Source organism: Nicotiana sylvestris, chromosome 3 (assembly GCF_000393655.2).
Source record: "Nicotiana sylvestris chromosome 3, ASM39365v2, whole genome shotgun sequence".
NCBI lineage: Eukaryota > Viridiplantae > Streptophyta > Magnoliopsida > Solanales > Solanaceae > Nicotiana > Nicotiana sylvestris.
The window spans coordinates 2,331,489-2,359,379 of record NC_091059.1 but is presented as its reverse complement, the minus strand read 5'-3'; the positions used below and the strand labels follow the sequence as shown (position 1 = coordinate 2,359,379).

At 40.4% G+C, this 27,891-nt stretch overlaps 1 protein-coding gene across 1 annotated transcript; it reads right to left on the bottom strand.

The window, feature by feature from the left end:
* Positions 1–21,095: 21,095 nt before the first annotated feature.
* LOC138886835 (uncharacterized) lies at positions 21,096–27,548 on the bottom strand. The gene is made up of 4 exons (XM_070168531.1): positions 27,497–27,548; positions 27,016–27,409; positions 25,830–25,938; positions 21,096–21,443 (listed from the first exon to the last, which is right to left on the bottom strand). The coding sequence occupies exons 1-4, from the start codon at positions 27,546–27,548 to the stop codon at positions 21,096–21,098; spliced, it is 903 nt and encodes a 300-aa protein (XP_070024632.1).
* Between the last annotated feature and the right edge of the window lie 343 nt (positions 27,549–27,891).

Sequence of the window (27,891 nt, the reverse complement as noted above, 5' to 3'; positions counted from 1 at the left end):
CCAGGACAGGGCACACTAATAGAATCTGGGATAGGGCCTTCTGAAGGCCAAGAATAACAATCGGCACAGGCGGTGCCTGAGCTGGTCCTGCTGGAGCGTCCGTAACTGGGACTTGATCGTGAACTAGGGTGGCTAGTGGATCTGCAGGTGCTGCCCTAGCTGCTGTGCGGGCTACACCCCTGCCCCTACCATGACCTCAACTGCGACCTCGGCCTCTAGCGGCCCCAATTGGTGATACGGGTGGTCGTACGTCCTGACCGGTAGCACGTGTCCTCACCATCTGTAAAAGAATAAAATAACAAAAGTTTAGTACCAGAATCAACAGATTCACACGACAGGAATTTCAAGAATATGAAGCTTTTCTTAAAGGTTCTGCAACCGCCCGAGGATAAGTATAGACATCTCCGTACTGATCCGCAAGACTCTACTGAACCGGCTCATGACTCGTGAGACCAATGTAACCTAGGTTCTGATACCAACTTATCACGACCCTAAACCACCCCGGTCGTGATGGTGCCTATCACAGTACTAGGCAAGCCGATTCAACACTAATAACATAAAGGGGTCTTTGGTAAATTCATTTCCAAATCAATTATGAGCACAAGTCTTTTATTTTAATATAACAAAATACGAGGAAAAACAAATACGAAAATACATCCACATTGCCCGATCCTAGTGTCACTCATGAGCCACTAAGATATTGTCTAATACTATCTACTCAATACAAGATAAGACTGAAATAGATAATACTAAGGATAGGAAGGAGAAAGGCAGGGCTGCGAACGCCCTGCAGCTACCTTGCTATCTCCGGAAAATACTCAGAAGCTACTGGATGCTCTCACTCGGAGGCTCTAGCACCTCGATCTGCACACAAGGTCCTGGGAGTAACGTGAGTATACCAACTTAGTAAGTAACCAAAGTAAATAAAGGCTGAGTGCAGTGTCGAGTATTTAAATCATATAAATAGTCTAATGTAGAATCTCAATAGAAATAACAAAGTCAAATCTGTAGTTCAATTTCCGAATATCTCACAAAAACTCCAGTTTCAATGAAAGTCATTTAAATCATTTGTTCAACATTTTTCAATAGAGGCTCAGTATAAAAGAAGAGTGAAAACAGTAATTTCATAAACAAGTCCCTCGGGCAAAGTATCACTCATATATATAGCCCCTCGGGCAAGCCTCTTAGTCACTCGTGACTCAACTCTCATCAATTAGCACTCATACTGAGCATTCCCACTCAATAGATATCTTATAACAATAACCGCTGCGGCGTGTAGCCAGATCCATAAATATATAAAGTCGACTGCACTCACTGGGAGTGTGCAGACTCCGGAGGGGCTCCTACAACCCAAGCACTATATTGTTGCGACGTGCAACCCAATCCAATACATATCAATATAGTTGCGGCATGCAACCGATCCATATACATATAACTATTGTTGTGGCGTGCAGCCCGCTCCATAAATATATATATATATATATGATTCACTATCAGGTCCTCGGCCTCTCTCAGTCATTAACATTACAACCACTCGAGCATTTCAGTGAAAAATCAAGGAACTCAGCCCAAACAGTTTCATATATTTAAAAGTAGAGTAATAAAACTGAATCAACAATAAACAGGTAAAAATCATGACTGAGGATATTCTTTTGAATCAAAATAGTGTGAGGATAGTAGTAAAATACCCCTGAGGGTCCAAACAGTTCGGCACAAGGCCCCAAATATGGCACTGAACCCAAGTTAACAGATTTATTTCTAAAAACACATAAATATCATATAGAGTTTATCAAAATATGCAACTTTACAGTTTCCACGGGACAGACCAAGTCACAATCCCTATAGGTGCACACCCACAAGCCAGTCACCTAGCATGTGCGTCACCTCATTTATCAAAATAGTTCGAATTTTCGGGGTTTCATACCCTCAGGTCTAGATTTACAAGCGTTACTTAGCTCAAACCGGACGAAAATCTACTCCGAAATGCCCTTGCCTCTACACTCGGCATCAAAATCGTCCCGAATCTATCCAAAATCAGAATCATAATATCAATACAAGCCAAAGGGACAAATCCCACGCGAAAATTAACAAATTAAACTCAAAATCCCGAAATTGGCCAAACCCGACCCCCGGGCCCATGTCTCAAAATCCGATAAAAATCACAACACAAGAATCCTTATCCTCTCACGAGTCTATACATACCAAAATCATCAAAATCGGACCTCAAATGACCCCTCAAATCCCTAATTTAAACTCTCCAATTTCAAGCCCTAATTTCTTAATTTTTTACCCCTATTCTCTTCAATTTCCAAGTTTAATCAACTGAGAATCACCATAGATACGAGTATTAAGTTCAAAAATCTTATCTCAACAAGTTTCCCCTCGAATCCCTCTTCAAAACCCTCCAAACGCTCTAATCCCATCTCAAAAATGGTGGAAATGGGCAAAAATTCGCGAAGGGTTTAATTTATACCTTTTGCCCAGGCATTTCCGCATCTGCGGACAATATTTTGCACCTGCGGGCCGCTTCTGCGCCCAAAAATTCGCACATGTGGAATTCACTTAACTCCTTAGACAATGCAGCTGCGACCCAAGTCTTGCACCTGCGGGCTCGCAGATGCGGTCCAGCCTTCCGCTCCTACGACCAATACCGCTTTGCATTCTTCTCTCCGGTTCTGCGGCTCACACCTGCGGTCCCCATTCTACAGGTGCAGTTATGACAGAAAACAGTAGCTTCAGCTATAACTCCAATTTTTCCAACTCTCCGATAACCCGTCGAAATCATCCCGAGATCCTTGGGACCTCAACCAAACCTAACAACAAGTCATATACCACTATTCAAACTTATTCCAATCTTTGGAACACTCAAAATAATATTGAAATACCAAATCACCCTCAAATTCAAGCCTAAGGATTTCCAAAGTTCCGAATTCCGCAACCGATTCAAAAACCTATTAAACCTCATCCGAGTGACTTGCACACACGTCACAAATGACACAACGGACCTACTCAAATTTTCGGAATTCTATTCCGACCCCGATATCAAGATTTCCACCGCTGACCGAAAAATGCTTAATTTCCAATTTCGCCAGTTCAAGCCTAAATCTACCAAGGAACTCCAAATTATATTCCGAACACGCTCCTAAGTCCAAAATCACCTAACGAAGCTATTCGAACCATGAGAAATCACATCCGAGAACTTCTACACATAAGTCAACATCTGGTTGACTTTTCCAACTTAAACTTCCAAATAAGAGACTAAGTGTCTCATTTCACTCCATGACCATTCCGAACACAGAACAACCAATACGATATGATGAAATACAACTGAACAACATATAAAGAAGCAGAAATGGGGTGAACGGGACTGTAACTCATGAAACAACCGACCGGGTTGTTACACTTTCCTAGAAGGGTTAAAGTTTTATGTGCTCTTTAGGCGTATTAGTTTGGTTTGTATGATATATTTCATATTTATTATCAAAAAAAAAAAAAATTGTGCATTTGCACACATCACTAGTTATATATGTATTAAGTTGCATCTGCTTTCCAATGCCTAATAATAAGTAAAAGAGTCCATGTTTCAATAATTTCAGACAAATAATCCTAAAACAACTTCGGGAATATTGGCTTACGAAAGGGAGTGTAATTTGACGCAAATAAAAAAAAATTGGATCTAAACAGTTACAGATAATTTAAGGCGTGGCAAGATATATAAGAGTCAAAATCGGAAAATTAATCAAGATAAAAAGTAAAATAAATTATATATATACATCAAGAAGGCCAATCGCTTTATTCTGACCAATAAGGTCAAATCAAGTTGTTGCATTAAAGGTGTCGTAGCCAAATATCACGGTTTCAAAATAAGTCCCTTTAAAAGGTGGTATTGTTTGAATGAATTGTTGGGGCGTAACATAGGCGGATCCAGGATTTTAGGAGGCTGGGTGCACCACTATCCAATCACCGTTTGAAAACTTACCTTGGAGAACTATCAATAATAATATCATTATTTATAGTTACAAGTACTAAGCTCAATATATTAAAATTAAATAACTAATCAAAAAGAGAGTGGTAAATGAAAAAAGAGGAAACTTAAAATTGAAAAGATTAAAACTGATTTAATTTTTATTTTTTATAGTTTTTGAAACTCAATGATTTAACTAAAAAAGAGAATAAAGAAAACACAGAAAAGAATCCAATAAAAATGAAAATTTAATTCAAGGATATATCAAAGGGTGAACCCAAAATAGAAGAATGCATGGAATAAAGAAAAAGAAAAAGAAAAAGAAAAAGAAAAAGGAAAGAAAGATATGGCTTGGGATTTGAACAGAAAAGAAAGATATGGCATGGGATTTGAACAGTAAAGTAAAGTAAAGAAAAGAAAAACGAAAAAGAGAAATAGAGAAATAGAAAAAGAGAAAAATGGAAGATAGTATAGTGGGATTCGAACACTAAACCTAGGGGTCAATGGTGCACGTGTACCCAGTAAGTATCCCGTCTAATCTCGAAGAAGTAGTGACGAGAGGTCGACTTCGACACTTACTAGTGGTCCAATAATTTCAAATACAGTAATGAAATGAATAAAATGAAGCAGAGTAAACATATGAAATAAACATGTATAAAATACGTGGTACAATTCTCTTCTTTACAATTATACTCAAGCTCTCAACTAGCATGTTCCCTCCGTAACCGGAGTATAAATATAAAGGTATAGTGACTGTCATAAAATGGTTGTCATAATTCAAATCAGGGAAAGATCTTCAGATACACTGGCTTCTAGCCAAATGTTACGCACGAGTTCAATAAGAATGATGTGTATATATACATATATAGGAAATGCCGAGGCGTACGGCCCGATCCAATATAAAAGTAAAATGTGCACTGTCGAGGGTCAAACGACGTGAACTATAAATGCATCTATAAACCTGCAGAGGCGAACGGCCCGCTCCCATGAGAGTGTGGTACATAAATTCTGCCGAGACGAATGGCCCGATCCCATAAGAGTGTAGAAAGAAATCCTCCGCTCGCAAATCATACATGTGACGCGGTCAAATATAAGTTTAACATTTAAATCATATCTCTTTCTTGATTCCTTTTAAAAATAAGGGAAATTTATCTTGTAGCTTTTTAAGGAAATTACCTCGCTCGCAAAACATACATGTGACGCGGCTACACATAGATTTTTTAAGCTTTTTGTGACATTTCTCAATTCTTTTCGAAAATACAAAGTTCAAATGAAACCTTTTAAATCCTATATTCTTCAATTTCACTACTTCCAAAACATTTAACGAGCAAACTCAATCTCGCTACCGTTCAAGGCAAGCAATAAATATAAATCAATAACAATATTAACAAGGCATGATGTAAGCCTAAAACTACCCAAAAATAGGTATAGCTAGTAGCTACGTACGGACTCTCGTCACCTCGTACGTACGTAGCCCCCACAAATAGAAGCATATAATCTATTAATTTACCTATGGGAACAATCCCCTCTTACAAGGTTAGAAAGGAGACTCACATCGCTCCGAAGTTCCATCACCGGTATTCCACGCCCTTCCGAAGACTCAAATTGACGGACAACGCTCCAAAACTAGCCAATAAGTATGTAAACCCATTAATATATGCTCAATTACTCATTATAATCCAATTTATAACAATTCTTAACCCGATCGAAAATTTGACAAAAATGCCCTCGGGCCCACGTGCCCGGATTCCGAAATTTTTTGAAGATAAAGGTTACCCATTGTCACACCTCCTTTTTGCGCGCCTACCCCGAAGGATAAATGCGTGAGGGAGTTTTTCCAATTTAAGTGACAATATTCGAAATGAGATTATTTATTTAATTCAGAGTCGCCACTTGGGAAAGGTTTGGCTTTTGGTGTCCCAAGTCACCAGTTTATCTTGAATCCCAATTCGAGGAAAATATTCGACTTTCCAAATGAAGTCTGCGAACCAGAAATTCTATGTAAGGAATTATGTTGACCCGAGGGAAGGTGTTAGGCACCCCCGAATCCCGTGGTTCTAGCACGGTCGCTTAAATTGTTATAATGGCTAAATATCTGATTTTAATACATGTTATAACGTGTGTGCTTTTATTAGGTGTAAACCGCTTTTATTATTATTTTTAATAGAATTGCAACGTCGTGAAAATGCATCTCGAACCACGTCACAATCAATGCACCCGTGGTTGTTAATACGTTCCGACTCCGTTGAGATTTGGATTTGGGTCACATAAATGCGCACCCGAATTTAAGCATGTAATTTAATTAAAATCGCGTCTAAAGAGTCTAATGCGTTATTATCTTTGGGGAAAACCGTGAAGTTCGCTAGACGGCTCATCCCGTATTCTAAGTATTTTAATATATACATTTATGAGGGCCCCGCGATTTGTGCGTTTTGTTGGGCGAGGCTCATCTCATTTATTTTAAAAGGACAATCCTAAAGTGCCTACATTTTTTTCTATAAATTTGTCTCTACAAAATGAAAGAGAAAAAATCTTAATTTATTTACATGCTTGAGTTGTTATAGTTGGGTTTCGAATATGATTCATAAAATCTGAAAATGATGCAAGCAGGGCAGTCCGTTGCCAATGCGGGACCAGACCCAATGTGTATGGTACAAACTGGGCCCGGGCTATCTCATTCACATGTTACTACCTAGTTACATTATACTAGGCATGCTCACAGTTTGTCAAATTAAAAAAAAAAACTTGGCAATCTCATTTTAATCCTAAACCATTTACATGCTGAAATTAACCAATAGTATTTAGCTAAACAATATTCTTACAAGTTCCGAAATGATCTATTCGTTTAATGAACTAACTGTTGAATGTTTAAGAATAGTCTAAATTAGCTAACACGCTTTTTGAGACATGATAATCATCCAACAATAACGAATTAACTAGACATAGTTACTATACCATTTATTTATTTTAGGGCAATACATAGGCAGTCGTCCGCTATGGTAGCATCAGATGTTCCATTATATATATTAAACAGCTACATGATTCTAATTAGAGTAAGCTAAATAATGTATATATACAAATAAAATTCAGAAAATAATTAAGATAAATTCAGAACTTCAACTCTTCATTTCATATTCATGCTTCACGTTTCAGTTTACATTAACCAGCGTGTCAGTTGTGTACCTGATATTGGAAGCAGAAGAAAAGGAAGATCAGTAGAAATGCAGTAGCATACAACAACAGCAACACCCAGCAACCAGTAACAACCAGCAACGAGAAACTAGTGACAGATCTTAAAATCAAGATAAAAATCCAAAAATACCAACAACAATCAACGGACAGAAGCAAAAGGAATCTTTTCAGATTTGAAAGACTAGTTAATGTTTAACCCTTAGTTTCTGAATCCGTATATCAGAATATTTAGATTGTATATCAGGTGTATACTACTCTCTCTTTAAATTTTCAGAATGTTTTTATTTTATTTTTTTGGAAGTCTTAATATTTCCGGAATTCCCTCTCTCTTCAAAATAAAGCTCCTTCTCCCCCCTTTTTTTGTGTCAAAATGACTCTTATTTATGGCAAGACCCTTGTCTTGAACCACTAACCCGAAAATATTCTTCCACCCCCCACACTTGCATGCTTTTTTCCCCACTATATTAAACAACTACATTATTCTCCACTAAATTATGTCTTGTCCCCCATTATATTAAATAATTATATCAACCCCCCACTAACTTATGTCTTGTCCCCCACCATGTACTATTTTAATATTGTTAATGCCTAGTGGATAGAGCACTCAGATTAAATAATTGTTCCAATTTTCAACCCCAAAAATACCCCTCTGAAATTATTAAAATTACCATTTTACCCCAATCAGCTATAACCAATCCTAAGTGAGAAATCCTAACAATTGACTAATCAAATCAATCAAAATCATATCAACATTCAAAATCAGATTCATATCAGAACAACATTAAGATTCACCAGACTCAAATCACAATTTAAGCATGAAACTCGATTCAGACCAAATATCATCAAACATAAAGATTATGTGATTAAACTAACATGCTTCTAGATTAAACCTAAACAAGAACAAATGAACACTCGACATTAAATCATTTGATGAACAACTAACAAACTTCAAACAAAAAAATGAACACAAATTATCTCTAATACAAACAAAGGTTTAGGTTTGAATTCAAACCAAACCATTGGAACACAAACACAAGAAGAAAAGGAACGGAAGATGAATTCGCTGAATGAAAATTAAGAGACAAGAGAATGGAAACCTACTAGTTTGAAGCCCGGATCGAACGGAACCTTGGCGTACTCGACACTGATTCTCGATCGAACGTAATTTCATCACCTTCCCCATCTTTACCTTTCTGCAAGAGTATTTTTCTCCTTCATCACTCTCTTTAATTCATCACGTTTCCATGATTTCAGGTGGGAAAGTTGTGCCTCAGCATCATGCAAATGATCTTGAAGAGCTCTTTTTTCTGCAGTGAGCTTAGCAATTTTATCATCCCGTTCAGATCGTAGCCATTCATTTTGACTCTCAACTTCTTGTATCTGTTCTGCGAGTTCCCTTCTTTCCCGAGAAAACTGATCCATCTCAGCCCTCATTTTGGACTTGAGACGATTATTAGTAGCCTCTGATTCGTTAAGCTTTGGGGACATGATAGCTTCCAGCTTGGATTCCATTCCATCAATAAAAGCTTCACGACGAGCAACCTGCTCCTCCTTTTCATGTTTCTCCCCTTCCGTTTGCCCAACTGTTTGAGTCAACCAGTGTACTTCATCCTCAAGTGACTTTCGTAATTCTTCTCTGGATCACAGCTGCTACTGTTAACGTTTCGTACAGCAGAAACGGGAAGAAGGAGATGCTGGAAAATGGCTGCTTGGGTCGTCCATGGTACGAGGATGGTCGTCGACGATGGACTGTTTTAATTTGACGGAACTGCTCATCGTTTGGACTGGTTCGCTGGTGCCGAAGAAAGATGACGAAGCAGCGGCAGCAGCAGGTGGTGACGCTGGGCAGTCCATTGCTGGAAGAGCTGGACGTCGACGAAGGCGAAGCAGCAACGATGGCTGCTTGTCGTGGTGGAGTTGGACGATGAAGCACGAGAGGGGGGGCAGCCATGGCAGCGTGGTGATGAAGGTGGTGAAGGGGTGGTCGTGGTTGAAAGAGAAAGACGGGGGGAAAGCAGCCATGAGAGGGGTTCTTGGTGAAGCTTGGAGAAGAAGAAGAGGGGGGGGGGTAGCTTTAGGGTTTTGTTTTTTTTGTTCAAGAATGAAAATAGAAAGGGTGGGGTGTGGTTTTGGGTTATGGACTGGATCGACCCGGTTTGAAATGAACCGGGTCATAGGGGAAGGTTGGGTATATTTGGGCCTGTGGTTCAAAATTGAAGAAGAGGCCCAATTCCGATTTCCTTTGTATTTTTGCTCTCTTTTCTTTTACTTCCTAATTAATAAAACTAAAAATTCTAAATTAAGTTATAAACTAAATTGACTTATCAAAAATACTAATTAATCCCTAGCAACAATTATCGCACATTTGAATAGCAATTAACGATAAAATTACACAATATGGTCGTTAAATGCTAAAAATGCAACGTGCATTATTTTATGATCTTATTCATTTTGTAAAACAAACTTAATTACTCCTAATTATAGAATTACATATTAAATGCAAATGTGACATATTTTTACATTTTTTATTCATTTAACAAATAAACATGCATAGATAAAATATAAATAATTATCCAAAAGTGCCACGAAAATTCAAACATTGCATACAAAGGAAAATTGTTTTATTTTGAATTTTTGGGAGTAATTCTCATATAGGGCAAAAATCACGTGCTCACAGCTGCCCCTCTTTGTCCGAAAACACGAAGAGTTTTCGTGCAAAGATAAAGTAAGCGATTTTTGCCCATCCGAGTACTCTGTGTGAAGCATTTTTTTTTAAAAAGATTTAACCGAACCTTTGCTTCAAAGGTTTCCTACATATCCCTGGCTAAAGGAGAATCAGGTTAATGTAGTTCGGGAAGTTTTGGTAGCTGGGACTACCATGGGACTGCAATGCTGCTGTTACTGTTGTTGCATGTTGTTACTACTGCTTTACCGACCTCCTTATTTCATCCAAGGAAAATTAAAACTAAGCTAGTTATGCCTATCAACTACTAGTTACAAGATTCCTATCTATAATTCTTTTGCAACTTGATCTTGAGTCTTAGCTGATTCTGCTTGTAGACTTCGATCTGAATCTTGATGCTTGCAAGTTGTAGGTGCTTGTTTATTTTTGCAGCATTGAGTGAAGCGGGATTGGCGGAGCTCGTGACTTCAATCAGATTTTGAGCGATCTGCACTTTGTTTGCTCCAGTATTTGGGCTCATCTTCTTTTGTTCTTTTATTCCTTTCTTTATTCTGGAATGAGACTCACTCCATAGGTCATCTCAATCCATGTGTTTCGGGGTCAAAAACCTGCTCAGACAGCAAAGCAAACAAACGAACGAAATTTTTCTGCCCCAGTTTCACTAGGAAAATTTCGTGAGTTAACTGCCATAAAAATCTACAGAATTGAGGAGGGGATTGGAAACCCCAAGTCTAAAAGATGCAACTCAGGGATTGGAGCCCTAATGTCGGCTAAAGAAAAATCGCTCAACTCAAGGATTAGAGCCCTAATGTCGGCTAAACGAAAATCGCTCAACTCAGGGATTGGAGCCCTAATGTTGGCTAAAGGAAAATTTCTCAACTCAGGAATTGGAGCCCTAATGTCGGCTAAAGAAAATTTTTCTCAACTCAGGGATTGGAGCCCTAATGTCGGCTAAAGGAAAATTGCTCAACTCAGGGATTGGAGCCCTAATGTCGGCTAAATGAAACTAGGGAATGAAGGCCCTATGTATAAAATCTCAACTTAGGGATTGAAGCCCTAATGTTGGTAAAGGCGACTAGGGAATGGAGACCCTATGTCTAAAATCTCAACTTAGGGATTGGAGCCCTAATGTTGGCAAAGGTGACTAGGGAATGAAGGCCCTATGTATAAAATCTCAACTTAGGGATTGAAGCCCTAATGTTGGTAAAGGCGACTAGGGAATGGAGACCCTATGTCTAAAATCTCAACTTAGGGATTTGAGCCCTAATGTTGGCAAAGGTGACTAGGGAATGGAGGCCCTATGTCTAAAATCTCAACTTAGGGATTGGAGCCCTAATGTTGGCAAAAGGCGACTAGGGAATGGAGGCCCTATGTCTAAAATCTCAACTTAGGGATTGGAGCCCTAATGTTGGCAAAAGACGACTAGGGAATGGAGACCCTATGTCTAAAATATCAACTTAGGGATTGGAGCCCTAATGTTGGCAAAGATGACTAGGGAATGGAGGCCCTATGTCTAAAATTTCAACTCAGGGATTGGATCCCTAATGTTGGCGAAAAATAGGTTGATATTGGGGATTCTAAACTAACCCTTTTTTTTGGAATTTTCTTCTTATTTCTCTTTTCGTTTTTATTTTTTTTATTTTTTACTTTTTTTTGTTCAGTAAAAATGCAGGAAAGAATTTGGAGGAAACTTCCCTTTTGGGTTGATTCCTTGCTGCAAAGCTGTTTCTTGCACTTGTGCATTTCTTTCCCTTTTGGTTGCACCTGCTTCTTGCACGGTTGCTTTGGATTGCACCTGTTTCAATTCTCCAAACAAAGAACAATTGTCAGTTTGAAAACGGTGGTTGGTTCGGTGGCCTTGATCATTCCAATTGCTTGGGCCCGGCCTCATTTCTGTTGCGAAACTTCGCTATTGATTGGCTTTAAAAGCGACCCCCTTTCGAACTGATAAGACTCGGATTTCAGGATTTCATGATGATTCGCCTGTGTAAGGCTTTGGTTCTTCCATCTCATTCTGCTTGGGGATTTTTACTAAGGTAGATCTCAGTGGGGACTTTTTCTTTTTTTTAATGCCTTTACTTTGGAGGTAATCAACATCATGATCAGTCGGGATTGGACTGAAGCACCACTAAGGCTGGGTACTTTCTTCACTTCTTGCTAGATGGAGCTCTGTGAAACCGGTCCTGCCAAATTTTCTTTCTAATGCATTTGGAATTTAGGGTTAAACTGAAAGGGATTCAAGGAAAGGTAAACAAAGAGTGAAGAAACGAATTTAAAAGAGAAGCGTCCCTTTCGAGGAAAAGAAGGACTTATCTGAGGTGCATGCTGGCTTTAAACTGACATGACATGCCTTTTGGACAGGATGCCCGAACCTCACGATCTTGCATTTCCTCATGAACCAAAAACGGATATATGTTTCCCTACCAGGGAACCTTGCCAGAACTTTCTGTGGTGAAATCACCTTTTCGGCCGACAGCGCCCTTTGCGGGTTTTCGCTAGTCGACCTCTCTCATTTCTCTTCTCACCATCGCCCGATAGTACTCTTTGCGAGTTTTTACTAAACAAGCTCTCTCATTTTTGATTTCTCTGCTCGCCATTGCCTTACAGTGCCCGAGTGGGTTTTCACCAATAAGACTCTCTCGTTTTATTTCTCTCATTTTCTTACCTCGGATCGAAGTAGCTGTAACCTTTTCTTGCCTCACAACTTTGGAACCATTCAAAACAGGATTACCGCGGGCCCATTATAACATCTGCCCCGGTTTCATTTTAAGGGTATTTGGATTTTTATTTTGGTGTGACTGAACCCCAGAGAGAGGCTGCCTACGTATCCTTTCGAAATCAAGTCAGACGTAGTTCAGGCAAATCAATTGTTGTTTTTTTTTGGATTCCAAAGAGGGTAGCCAAAGAAATGTAACCGGCTCAAAAGGTTTTGTAGAAAGAGTTGATAGTGTTTGGGTAGCGGGAATAAAGCCTTCATCATCTCAAATGTGCCAACACATCACTGAAGTAAACTCAGACATAGTACCTTTTGACTGCATCCGCGTTCACAGCTGTTTCAGGATCATTTCCTTCAATATCACCCAGATACAACGCTCCTCTTGGCAATATCTTCCTGATGATGTATGGACCTTTCCAATTAGGAGCAAATTTTCCTTTCGCTTCCTGGTGATGTGGAAGAATGCGTCTTAACACTAGTTGACCTACTTCAAAATTCCTGGGTCGCACCTTCTTGTTGTAAGCACGGGCTATTCTTTGTTGGGACAACTGCCCGTGACAGACCGCAACCATTCGCTTTTCATCAATTAAGGTCAACTGCTCCAATCGAGTCTTAAACCATTCTTTATCTTCAATCTCTGCTTAAACAATGGTTCGGAGCGAAGGAATTTCTACCTCTGCCGGTATCACAGCCTTGGTCCCATAAACTAACAAGTATGGGGTTGCCCCTACTGATGTGCGTACTGTAGTGCGATATCCCAGCAAGGCAAAAGGTAACTGTTCATGCCATTGTCTGGAAATATGGATTGTCTTCCTCAAAATCTTCTTGATGTTTTTGTTTGTTGCTTCAACAGTGCCATTGGCCTTGGGCCGATAAGGAGTGGAGTTGCTATGCGTTATTTTGAACTGTTCGCATACATCCTCCATCAAGTGACTATTCAGGTTTGCTGCGTTATCCGTGATGATAGTTGCAGGAATACCGAAACGACAGATAAGATTTAAATGTACAAAATCCACCACGACTTTCATCGTGACCGATTTTAGAGTGACAGCTTCGACCCATTTTGTGAAGTAATCAATAGCGACCAATATGAATCTGTGTCCATTTGAGGCTTTTGGCTCGATTGGCCCAATGACGTCCATGCCCCAAGCAACAAATGGCCAAGGTGCAGACATGGGATGCAGTTCTGTGGGAGGTGCATGAATCAAATCACCGTTCACCTGACACTGATGACACTTTCAAACGAAACTAAAATAGTCCTTTTCCATGGTAATCCAGTAATAACCCGCTCGAAGGATTTTCTTTGCTAAAACATACCCGTTCATGTGGGGCCCGCATACTCCCACGTGTACCTCATGCATGATTCTTCCAGCCTCTTCGACGTCAACACATCTCAATAAATTGAGATCCGGGGTTCTTTTATACAATACTTCGCCGCTCAAAAAGAATCCACTCGCATGCCGCCTAATAGTTCTCTTTTGATCTCCAGTAGCATGTTTGGGGTATTCTTGTGTTTTCAAGAACCTATTAACATCATGGTACCATGGCTGGGTATTTGGTCCTGCCTCGATTACATTACAGTAACCGTGTCTTTCCCTGATTTGGATTTCCAAGGGATTGATGTGGGCATTGCCTGGGTAAGGTAATATTGAAGCTAAGGTGGCAAGTGCATCGGCTAGTTCATTGTGACACCGCGGGATATACCTGAACTCTATTGATTTGAATCACTTGCTGAGATCCTCCACGTGCTGCCGATAAGGAATAAGCTTGACATCTCGAGTTTCCCATTCACCCTGGGCTTGTCGAATAATCAGATCAGAATCCCCCATAATCAACAAATCTTCAACATCTTGATCGATCGCCATATTCATGCCCATTATGCAGGCTTCATACTCAGCTGTATTGTTCGTGCAAAAGAAACGAAGCCTAGCTGTGGCCGGATAGTGTTGACCAGTGGGTGAGATCAAGATTGCCCCAATTCCTACACCTTTGGCATTTACAGCCCCATCAAAGAACATCTTCCAAGCATGAGCGTCTTCCGAGACTACTCCTATGGTGTTTATCTCTTCATCTGGAAAATAAGTACTCAATGGTTGGTACTCATCATCAATCGGGTTCTCAGCCAAATGATTTGCTAACGCCTGGGCTTTCATTGCCGTGCGAGTGACATAGACTATGTCGAATTCAGTAAGCAAGATTTGCCACTTTGCTAGTCTCCCAGTAGGCATTGGTTTCTAGAATATGTACTTCAAAGGATCCAACCTGGTTATGAGGTAAGTAGTATGAGCTTGGAGATAATGTCTCAATTTTTGAGCAACCCACGTCAAAGCACAACACGTTCTTTCCAACAAAGTGTATTTGGCCTCATAGCTGGTGAACTTCTTCCTTAAGTAATAGATCGCCTGCTCTTTCTTTCCAGTTATGTCATGTTGTCCGAGGACACAACCGAAAGAATTTTCCAAGACCGTTAGATACAAGAACAGGGGTCTCTCTGGCTCTGGCGGGACCAAAACTGGAGGATTTGAAAGATATTATTTGATCTTGTCAAAAGCCTCTTGACACTCAGCCGTCCATTTGATTGCTGCATCCTTTCTCAATAGCTTGAATATGGGCTCACACGTGCTAGTCAGTTGGGCAATGAATCGATTGATATAGTTTAACCTGCCTAATAGACTCATCACGTCTTTCTTCGTTCTTGGAGGAGGCAGATCTCGGATAAACTTTATCTTTGTTGGATCTAACTCGATACCTCTCCTGCTTACTATGAAACCCAGAAGCTTGCCCGATGGGCCTCCGAAGGCGCACTTAGCCGGATTCAGCTTCAGGTCGTACTTTCTCAGCCTCTCAAAGAATTTCCTCAAGTCTCGAACATGATCGTCCTGAGTCCTGGACTTGATTATCATGTCGTCTACATACACCTCTATCTCTCGATACATCATATCATGAAAAATGGCAGTCATGGCTCTCATGTAAGTTGCCCCGGCATTCTTTAAACCGAATGGCATAACCCGATAACAGTAAGTACCCCAAGGTGTAGTGAAGGCGGTTTTCTCGGCATCTTCTTCATCCATCAACACTTGATGATATCCGGCGTAACAATCTACGAAAGAATGTATCTCATGTTTAGCACAGTTATCAACAAGGATGTGGATGTTGGGCAACGGGAAATTGTCTTTGGGACTTGCCCTATTCAAATCTCGATAATCTACACACACCCGAGTTTTCCCATCTTTCTTCAGTACAGGAACTACATTAGCCAACCACGTAGTATACTGGACTACCCGAATTACTCCTGTTTTCAACTGCTTTGTGATTTCTTCTTTGATTTTATTGCTGATATCAGTCTTGAACTTCCTCTGCTTCTGTTGAACTGGAGGACAATCAGGGTAAATTGGCAATTTATGCACCACTAGATCAACACCTAATCCTGGCATGTCATCGTATGACCAAGCAAACACATTTTTAAATTCAAAGAGGAGTTGAATCATTGCATCTTGCGTTGTCCCATCTGTGTGAATGCTTATTTTGGTTTCTCGGATTTCTTCAAGAGTTCCCATATTAACCGGTTCGGTGTCATTCAAATTCGGCTTAGGTTTATTCTCAAAGTGTTCCAATTCTTGATTTATTTTCCTAAAAGCTTCTTCTTCGTCATATTCCGGTTCTTGGTTCAATATTTCACAGTTAAACAGCTCGTTTGGATCTGGGCGTGAAATCCGCAAGCATGTCATATTATTTAAAGCCGCATTATTATAACTGAAAGGAAAAGATAAAAGAAAAATGGCAAAAATTAGAAAGAATAAAGAAAAATGATGAAATACTGATTTATTCCTTGGAATTGGGAAGATAACAGGGTTTATATTTCAGGAAATACAGGAAACTAAAGAAAAACGTCCGAGTTACACCCTGGGATAACCCGTGATGCAGGAAAGGTGGCAGGACAAGTCTACCCTGACTCCTGCCTGACTGGGAACAGTGTAGCCTCCCAATTTTGAAGCTTAGCATTTGGCCCCATGTATAGCACCTCTACGATGCTTGTTCCTTCTCCCAGCTGAACCATGTGAGTTTCGTAAAGCATTTCTCTCATTGACCCACATATTTTTTCAATCTCTTCGGCCGTAAAGGCCTCGTCATCTTCTTCTTTAATGTACTTTGGTCTGACGAAAGTTTCGTACAAATGTGGCAATGGTTGAGGAAACTTCCATCCCTCATTTTTTCTCTTCTTTTCCCAATCTTCATCTTTTGGATTAGGGTGGAAGCCTATCCCAAAGAGTTTCTTAGTGGAAGGCAAGGTGATAGGTTTAGTTATTCCTTGCAACGATTTTCCAAGTCCTTCTCCCGATTTGAATCCCCGTCGGATCATTTCTTTAGCAACCATGATTGAAGCGTTGGACAAGAAAGGTTGGGGGCAAGGGCTCCCTTCTTCATACTGCTCCGCCAGCACAACTTCAAAAGCCTGATAAACTGTGTGCTCACTCCCTTCTCTTGCTTCAAGATATGGGATGGATGGGTCCCGATAAATAGACTGTCCGTCTTCTCCGTGGACCACAATTTCCCGATCTTCATATTCAAACTTCACCATTTGGTGGAGAGTGGAGGGTACAGCCCCTGCAGCATGAATCCAAGGCCTTCCGAGGAGAAAGTTGTAAGATGTGTCCATATCCAGTACCAGGAAAGTTACTTCGAACTCCACCGGCCCGATAGTCAATATCAGGTCTATTTCTCCGAGGGTGTCCCTCTTGATGCCATCAAAAGCTCGTACACAGACATTATTGGGGAGAATCCTTCTGGTCCCAATTTCCATTCTTTGCAGTATAGAGAGTGGACAAATGTCAACACCCGAACCCCCATCCAGCATTACTCGCTTGACGTAGTAGTCTTCACACTTGACTGTCAGATGTAAAGCCTTGTTGTGAGCTGCTCCCTCCGGAGGCAAATCGTTCTTGCTAAAAGAAACTTGATTAACCGCAAAGAACCTTTCCGTCATTCTTTCAAGTTGTTCAACTGAAGTCTCAACCGGCACATACGCTTCATTCAAAGTTTTGAGCAGGATCTTCTGATGCTCGACGAACCTTATTAGCAAAGATAACATAGACACTTGTTCAGGGTATTTGCGTAACTGATCCAACACTTCATAGTCAGGCATATTCATCTTTTGGAAGAAAACCTCTGCTTCTTCAACGCTTACAGGCTTCTTGGGTGGGAAGCGCTTTCGTGTGACATTGTTCACTTCTTGAATGTCTGAATATCTTCCAGCAGAAGTATTTTCTGGAAGTTCCCCCGTGATTTCTTTGCCTTTGTATGTAACCAATGTTTGTTGATAATTCCATGGTACCATAGACGGGTCCGTCATTGGCTTCTATGGCACGCGTACGATAACCACTGGCTCATTCAGCCGAGGCGATTTAATCGTCCCCCGAACCACATAGGCCCCTTTCGCCACGTACATCGGTATTCCCTTTTTTATTTCGAAAATCTGTGGCTTCTCTGATTGACCTCGTGGAATGTAGAGAACTTCATTCTTCGAAGGCAACATTGTCTCCGTCTTTGTCTCAGCCTTCTTTTCGAGCTCAGCCTTGACAACGTTAGTCTTCTTTTCCCCTTTCTCTTGCTTCGGGGCTGCTTTAGGCTTTCTCTCTGCATCGACAATGGCGATTATAGCTTTCAGGGCAGGATCAAACTCCTTGTCCTCACAGATCATCCCAATCAATGGCCCATTATTGTGAGCGGGCAACGGATTATTGGTCACATTTGGGACCTCCTCGTCCCTTAATACTATCTTTCCCTGTTCTATTAAGTTCTCTACCGCCCTTTTTAAAGTCCAACAATCATTGGTATCATGCCCTTCTGCTCCCGAATGATAAGCACACCTGACAACGGCTTTATAAGCAGGTGATGCTGGATTGTGCCTTGTCTGAGGGACTGGTTGCAGAAAACCCATCTGGACAGTTTTGGGAATATGGTAGAATATGGTTCACCAATGGGTGTGAAAGTTTGTCTTCTAGGTGGTTCTCAAGGACGGAAATTATTTTAGGTTAATTGTGGATTATAGTGGTTTCGGTAAGAAGCTGATTTCTGGGAGGTGGAGCTTGGATCTGATTGGCTTGTTGCGGTGGCCGGACATAAGGATGAGTATTCATGACCGAGTATGGCTGAGGAGTATAGGCCAAATCTTGGTGAGGGTAATAGTGCTGCAGGGTCCTCTCTGGGAAAAGGGGTCCGGGAGTATAGTTTCTCCTTGTACCCGATACTGCCATGTACATTTCTTCCCTTTTCTTTCCCTTTGCTATTCCTCCAGACCCACCCTGAATGGCTTGGAAGGTAGTTCTGATAGCAGATTGGCTTAGAATTCGACCCGTTTTTAGCCCATTTTCTACCATTTCTCCGATCTTAATTGCTTCCGCGAAAGGTTTCCCTATGGCCGACATCATGTTTTGGAAGTAATCTGATTCTTGAGCTTGGAGGAAAGTAGTGACCATTTCTATTTCATCCATGGGAGGTTTTACTCTTGATGCCTGCTCGCGCCATTTAATAGCATATTCTCTGAAGCTTTCTGAGGGTTTCTTCTTCAAGTTTGACAAAGAATTCCTGTCTGGCGCGATGTCAATATTATACTGGAACTGCCTTACAAAATCTCTGGCCAGATCGTCCCAAATGTGCCATCGAGATATGTCCTGATCCATGTACCATTCTGAGGTTATGCCCACCAAGCTTTCTCCGAAGTATGCCATCAACAATTCTTCTTTGCCGCCAGCCCCACACAATTGGTTGCAATACTTTTTGAGGTGAGCAATGGGATCGCCATGCCCATCATATTTCTCAAACTTCGGTGTTTTGAACCCTACGGGCAGGTGCACGTGAGGGAACATGCACAGATCAGTCTTGTTCAAGAGCTTTGGGATTTTGGTCTTGCCCAGGCGTAAGCTCGTATTGAGGCTGCTGAGGGTGAGTACTGGTGGTAAACCGAGTTGGTTCCAGCGAGAAGGATGGTGCTTGAAATGTGAATGAGGAAGAGTCAAAATTAGGCCTGTGTGTAGCGGGTTGTGTCGCGATTGGACAGGGCGGTGCAGTGAATATATTTGTAGCCACATCTGTCGTTGACATACGGGGATAAGAATCAGAGGGTGTTCCAGTGGAGTGGGCTGAAATGGTAGGGTACCCGAATGGGGTAGTTGGATAACTTATGGGGACGTTGGAAATCCTACTTGTCCTAGAGAACAACTCGGGGAATCCAGGGATTACACTCGGCGGCTCTTTTCAATTGTTTCAGTCATCCAACATTTCCAACATGCGAAGCCGTAAGACTGTTTTCTTCAGCAGTTGCTGATTCGGAAGTTGGGATGACCGAGATTGAACTCTCTTCGGAGACAGGAATTGTCCGCAAAGGAATTTCTGAAGACATCTCTACACTTCCCTTTGATCTCGTGAAGTAAGTGTGAATACTTCCTCTCGACTTAGTGACGGGCAGCTGAACACTTCCTTTCGACCTCGTAAAGTACGAATGTGAGGCCAGACCTCCACCAAACCAAACCACCTTTCTAAAAACCTGAACTTAGCAGCAAGCAAACGGTTAGTTTGAAACAAATAACAGACAGGTAATCTCACGTTGGGGTGTGATGCACCTATACATTTAAGTGAGTTTCTACATGTTTGCACTGATGGCATGCGTCATTTCGACTCCCTTTTATTTATATTTTCTTTTTTTTTTGTTTTTATTTGAAGTTAAAAACGTGACCGAATCCGATGAGGATTGCCTACGTATCACGACGCCGCGTGAATCAGATCTTGCGTAGTTCAAGACAAACAAGTGTAAAAATAAAGAAACACTTTTTATTATCAAAACAATCCATTACAAACTAAACATTTTTGAAAAAGGGAGAATAACCGACTTGAAATAAATACAAACTCAACAACTACTGATACATCCCGATGCGAGAAGACAAACAAAAGACTCCAAGACGGGGAATACAGACTCGACCTATAAATACATTAAAGTTTTAAGAATTGGCGCCCGCGGGCATCGTTCTGCCTCGCCGTGGGCTTAGGTGAGAGGTCCCTTTCAAGTTGTTCCAGCTCAGACATGGTCTGCTTGACATAAATCAACACTACCGAGAAAAAGGTAATGCGGGTCGTATCTTCGCATCGTAGACACCTCCTAATGATGGCATGGGCAATGGTCTTAATCTTATCCCTGGTTTGCCTCTTTTCTATGAGTAGGCTCTCTATTTGATCATTACGGGCCTTCAAAACCCGAGAATCCTGGAGATGTTGATTTTGCCACTGCTGAATTTCTACTTCCATCTGGGCTAGTAAATCGTAGCAACGTCTATTTTCAGCTTCAAAGGTTCGGGCTTGCTCAATTGCTCGGTCCTCAAGAGTGACCACCTTTCTCTTCAAATTGGCAATGGTTTTCTTATGATCCCTTTTCAACTACTGCAGGTACTGGTTACGCTCTTCTGTTCTTTTTGCCCAGTGTTCCTCGAGTCTTGCTATGGTATTCTCAAGATTTTCTGACTCATTCCGGCACTCACCAATTTCCATTTTTAACCTTTTATCAGTCGCTCATCCGACCGGCTCCTTTGTTGGTTAATAGCGGCTATCCTTATCTGTTGGATTTGGGCATTGAGCGTCTCGTTTTCCTGGGTCAATTTGTTCTTTTTTCCCAGATCAGTAGCAACTTGCACGTTGTGCTCATATTTTAGACCTTCAATTTGTCGTTTCAATTTGCTGATTTCAGCACGATAGCCTTTTTCTTTTGCTAACCAATCCCATTGCTTTTGTGATGACTCGGCAAAATTCAGGATATGGGGTCTTTTAGTCGGCCTTTCGTGTTCAAGTTCTCTTCTGTACCACGCAAGGTACCCTGGCGCTACTTCACTTTTGGCCCGATCCTGCACACAAGTATCTGCTTTCAAACATTGGCATTCATTCCAGATCTGGCGGACTTTTGTTTCAGGAAATTATCCGTCAAGGCTAATCTCAATTGCTTGAGCACTAAGATCTTCCTCGTGTGGCACTATCTGGCATCTCCTGAGTTGTCTCAAAACTCGATAGGGCGCGTAAGGTTGAATGCTCTTAAGTCCCATCAATAGAAAGTGGGTTCTAGCCGCCGGCATATACATGACCTCATCAACAGGCAACCATCCCAGTGTCCACTGTATTTGGCTGGCAGTGAGAGTCTGAAAGAATGACGTCCATGTCGTAACTCCCTCGGGTAGACTGACCTCCTTGGTTCTCGTGTAAAACTCTTCTATGCAAGTTTTCTTCGAGGAACCATGACTCAAAAGCTCGGAACGATGGCAGAGATGTTCAGTCATCCATATTTGTAGCAGTAAATTACACCCCTCGAAAAAATTCCTCCTAGCTTTGCAGGCTGTGAGAGCTCGAAAGATATCAGCTACTACCATAGGCGCGAGAGTGCTTTTCTTTTGAGTGAGCAAGGTAATGACGACCCCGGATATTTTCAGATCAATGTTTCCGTCTTTCCTCGGAAACACCAAAAGGCCCAAAAATGTTATCATGAAAGCCACTCGTCTATGCTCATCCCACTTCTGACGGTTGCCTTTGTTGCATAACTTGTTACCCGGGTCGTTGAATCATCCTACATGACCATATCTGTCGTATATGAAGCGTGGATTACAAAAACATGCGGCCAAATCTGGGTTATGGACCGTCCTGGGTATCTTTATTGAATCTAGAAAACGATGCATAGTGACAGCTCTTGGGGCAACCAGGTATTTTTACCTTAATGGAACTTCAACATTTCCGATGTACCCGGCTATTTCCTCCAGAGTCGGGGTGAGTTCAAAATCGAAGAAGTGGAAGACATTGTGTGCTGGGTCCCAGTAGGTGACCAAAGCTCTTATGATATCTCCCCGAGGCTGGATTTCCAATAAACCCGTGAGACCTTTCAGATATTTCTTGACCTTATCTTGCTCTTCACCACCTAGATCATTCCACCATAGCCGCAACTTGACCGGGATTTTAGTCATTATCGAAAAGTGTTCATTTTGCGTTGTGCTCATCCTGCACATTTATTAAGGTGATTTAAGCAAAAATGATTTGACTCGAAAATGATTTGACTATTTTTAGAAAAGAGAGATCCGATTTTCGAACACGGTCTTTCAGCACTTCGGGGATGAAGATTTTAAGGCTGTGAGGGTCAACCGATCCAAACTCTAAAGGATGATCGAAAGTGGTCGTTTATGCAAAGTCAGCCTTCCGCCGTCCCTTTCGGGAATATTTGGCTATTTTTGACAAAAACAGCATCACTTGATTTATTTATGACTCTTTTTTTCAAAATAGTGGCCCGACATTGGGAACACGACCTCACAGAGCCTCGGGGACGAGGATTCTAAGGCTGTTGGGCAAATTGGTCAAAATTCAAAAATGATCAAAAATGGCTGTTTATGCAAAGTCAGCCTTCCGGCGTCCCTTTTGGGAACATTCGGCTATTCTTGACAAAAACGGCATCACCCGACTCATTTATTAAAATTCTGACATTTCGGGCTATTTCTGAAAAGGGGAGGTTGGACCCGATGAGGGTTGCCTACGTATCTCACACCCTGCGAGAATCAAACCGGCGTAGTTCGGGAGATCGTGAATAGAATAAGTAAACTAACTCTTTTTTTCTTTCTTTTTGGAATAATTTTTTTTTTTAAAAAAATGCTTTAAAAGAATAAAGGTTTTTTTTGGATTTTCCTAAAAAAAATGCTTTAAAAGAAGAAAAGGATATTTTTTTTTATTTTTGAATTTGACTCTATTTTTATTTTTTGAAAGAAAGACTTCTAAAAATTCCTTTTCTTTTGATTGGAACTTTGAGAATTTTAAAAAAAAAATATTTTTGTTTGAATTTTCATTTGTTCTCTCTTTTTCTAAATAAGAAAGAAAATATTTTCTTTGGATTTTGGCTGACGCCTCTTAATTTTCGAAAGAGGCACTTTTAAGAAAATATTTTGGATTTTCGAGTTTTTTTCTTTTTTTTTTGTTTTTTTTACAAAAGTACTCCTAAAGAAAAATAAAAATATTTTTGGATTTTAATTTTTAAATTCTTTGACATTTACGACAGAAAGACTTTTAAAGAAGGAAAGTCTTTAAAAGAACAAATATATATATATATATTGATTTTTTTTTATTTCGTTTTGATTTTTGGGAAAAATATTTCAAAATAAAGGAAACCCGTATTTTAGATTTTGATTTATTGATTTTTTCTTTTTATTTTTGTATGAAAGATATTAGAAATGAGGAAACCATTTTTTTTTGATTTTAAAACTACTTTTTTTTTCAATAAGTGTTTTCAGAAACCGGTCAAACACGCAAGTCTGCAGCAAATAAATGTGCGAAACAAACAGGATGCAGCAGGATGGTCTTTTTTCATTCAGGTTGCTTGTCCTAGACGGACCCAACCCCTGTGTTGAGTCCCCTAAGTCAGATGCAACATGATGCAAATAACGTTCCTACTAGGGATCCGGCATGAAGTCAAGTTATTCTAGGTTCAATAACCTGGGTATTTGTTCTAGACTGTGTACCCGAGCGGACAACTCGAGTCGAGGAGGGGGCTACCTACCGGGGACCCGCGAGATCGTACGGCTTTGTAACTTGTCTGGCCTCTTTCTTAATTCAAGTATTGACACTAACAGAATAGAGAGTCTTGACCAGCAAGCTCCTTCCCGGAGGTAAGAAGAAAAGGGTTTCGGCACAACTTATATATATTTCAGATAATATCAAAGCGGTAAAAGACAACATTTAGCACGTCATTCCCAAACATGTAATAAGGATCAGATAATAAAGCCAAATATAACAATTATTCTAAGCTCGAATTCTAAACCCTGAACCAGAGATTCTGGGTCGCTCCCCACCAGAGTCGCCAGAGTTGTCACACCTCCTTTTTGCGCGCCTACCCCGAAGGATAAATGCGTGAGGGAGTTTTTCCAATTTAAGTGACAATATTCGAAATGGGATTATTTATTTAATTCAGAGTCGCCACTTGGGAAAGTTTTGGCTTTTGGTGTCCCAAGTCACCGGTTTATCTTGAATCCCAATTCGAGGAAAATATTCGACTTTCCAAATGAAGTCTGCGAACCAGAAATTCTAAGTAAGGAATTCTGTTGACCCGAGGGAAGGTGTTAGGCACCCCCGAATCCCGTGGTTCTAGCACGGTCGCTTAAATTGTTATAATGGCTAAATATCTGATTTTAATACATGTTATAACTTGTGTGCTTTTATTAAGTTTAAACCGCTTTTATTATTATTTTTTAATAGAATTGCAACGTCGTGAAAATGCATCTCGAACCACGTCACAATCAATGCACCCGTGGTTGTTAATACGTTCCGACTCCGTTGAGATTTGGATTTGGGTCACATAAATGCGCACCCGAATTTAAGAATGTAATTTAATTAAAATCGTGTCTAAAGAGTCTAACGCGTTATTATCTTTGGGGAAAACCGTGAAGTTCGCTAGATGGCTCATCCCGTATTCTAAGTATTTTAATATATACATTTATGAGGGCCCCACGATTTGTGCGTTTTATTAGGCGAGGCTCATCTCATTTATTTTAAAAGGACAATCCTAAAGTGCCTACATTTTTTCTATTAAATTTGTCTCTACAAAATGAAAGAGAAAAGGTCTTAATTTATTTACATGCTTGAGTTGTTATAGTTGGGTTTCGAATATGATTCATAAAATCTGAAAATGATGCAAGCAGGGCAGTCCGTTGCCAATGCGGGCCCAGACCCAATATGTATGGTACAAACTGGGCCCGGGCCATCTCATTCACATGTTACTACCTAGTAACATTATACTAGGCATGCTCACAGTTTGTCAAATTAAAAAAAAAAACTTGGCAATCTAATTTTAATCCTAAACCATTTACATGCTGAAATTAACCAATAGTATTTAGCTAAACAATATTCTTACAAGTTCCGAAATGATCTATTCGTTTAATGAACTAACTGTTGAATGTTTAAGAATAGTCTAAATTAGCTAACACACTTTTCGAGACATGATAATCATCCAACAATAACGAATTAACTAGACAGAGTTACTACACCATTTATTTATTTTAGGGCAATACATAAACAGTCGTCTGCTAAGCTAGCATCAGATGTTCCATTATATATATTAAACAACTACATGATTCTAATTAGAGTAAGCTAAATAATGTATATATACAAATAAAATTCAGAATATAATTAAGATAAATTCAGAACTTCAACTCTTCATTTCATATTCATGCTTCACGTTTCAGTTTACATTAACCAGCGTGTCAGTTGTGTACCTGATGTTGGAAGCAGAAGAAAAGGAAGAACAACAGAAATGTAGTAGCATACAACAACAGCAACACCCAGTAACCAGTAACAACCAGCAACGAGAAACCAGTGACAGATCTTAAAATCAAGATAAAAATCCAGAAACACCAACAACAATCAACGGACGGAAGCAAAAGGAATCTTTTCAGATTTGAAAGACTAATTAATGTTTAACCCTTAATTTCTGAATCCGTATATCAGAATATTTAGATTGTATATCAGGTTTATACTACTCTCTCTTTAAATTTCTAGAATGTTTTTTTTGGAAGTCTTAATATTTCCGGAATTCCCTCTCTCTTCAATATCCAGCTCCTTCTCCCCCTTTTTTGTGTCAAAATGACTCTTATTTATAGCAAGACCCTTGTCTTGAACCACTAACCCGAAAATATTCTTCCACCCCAACACTTGCATGCTTTTTTCCCCACTATATTAAACAACTACATTATTCCCCACTAAATTATGTCTTGTCCCCCACTATATTAAATAATTATATCAACTCCCCACTAACTTATGTCTTGTCCCCCACCATGTACTATTTTAATATTGTTAATGCCTAGTGGACAGAGCACTCAGATTAAATAATTGTTCCAATTTTCAGCCCCAAAAATACCCCTCTGAAATTATTGAAATTACCATTTTACCCCCATCAGCTATAACCAATCCTAAGTGAGAAATCCTAACAATTGACTAATCAAATCAATCAAAATCATATCAACATTCAAAATCGAATTCATATCAGAATAACATTAAGATTCACCAGACTCAAATCACAATTTAAGCATGAAACTCGATTCAGACCAAATATCATCAAACATAAAGATTATGTGATTAAACTAACACGCTTCTAGATTAAACCTAAACAAGAACAAATGAACACTCGACATTAAATCATTTGATGAACAACTAACAAACTTCAAACAAAAAAATGAACACAAATTATCTCTAATACAAACAAAGGTCTAGGTTTGAATTCAAACCAAACCATTGGAACACAAACACAAGAAGAAAAGGAACGGAAGATGAATTCGCTGAATGAAAATTAAGAGACAAGAGAATGGAAACCTACTAGTTTGAAGCCCGGATTCGAACGGAACCTCGGCGTACTCGACACAGATTCTCGATCGAACGTAATTTCATCACCTTCCCCATCTTTACCTTTCTGCAAGAGTATTTTTCTCCTTCATCACTCTCTTTAATTCATCACGTTTCCGTGATTTCAGGTGGGAAAGTTGTGCCTCGGCATCATGCAAATGATCTTGAAGAGCTCTTTTTTCTGCAGTGAGCTTAGCAATTTTATCATCCCGTTCAGATCGTAGCCATTCATTTTGACTCTCAACTTCTTGTATCTGTTCTGCGAGTTCCCTTCTTTCCCGAGAAAACCGATCCATCTCAGCCCTCATTTCGGACTTGAGACGATTATTAGTAGCCTCCGATTCGTTAAGCTTTTGGGACATGACAACTTCCAGCTTGGATTCCATTCCATCAATAAAAGCTTCACGACGAGCAACCTGCTCCGCCTTTTCACGTTTCTCCCCTTCCGTTTGCCCAACTGTTTGAGTCAACCGGCGTACTTCATCCTCAAGTGACTTTTGTAATTCTTCTCTGGATCACATCTGCTACTGTTAACATTTCGTACAGCAGAAACGGGAAGAAGGAGATGCTGGAAAATGGCTGCTTGGGTCGTCCATGGTACGAGGATGGTCGTCGACGATGGACTGTTTTAATTTGACGGAACTGCTCGTCGTTTGGACTGGTTTGCTGGTGCCAAAGAAAGATGACGAAGCAGCGGCAGTAGCAGGTGGTGACGTTGGGCAGTCCGTTGCTGGAAGAGCTGGACGTCGACGAAGGCGAAGCAGCAACGATGGCTGCTTGTCGTGGTGGAGTTGGACGATGAAGCAAGAGGGGGGGGGCTGCCATGGCAGCGTGGTGATGAAGGTGGTTAAGGGGTGGTCGTGGTTGAAAGAGGAATACGGGGGGAAAGCAGCCATGGGAGGGGTTCTTGGTGAAGCTTGGAGAAGAAGAAGAGAGAGG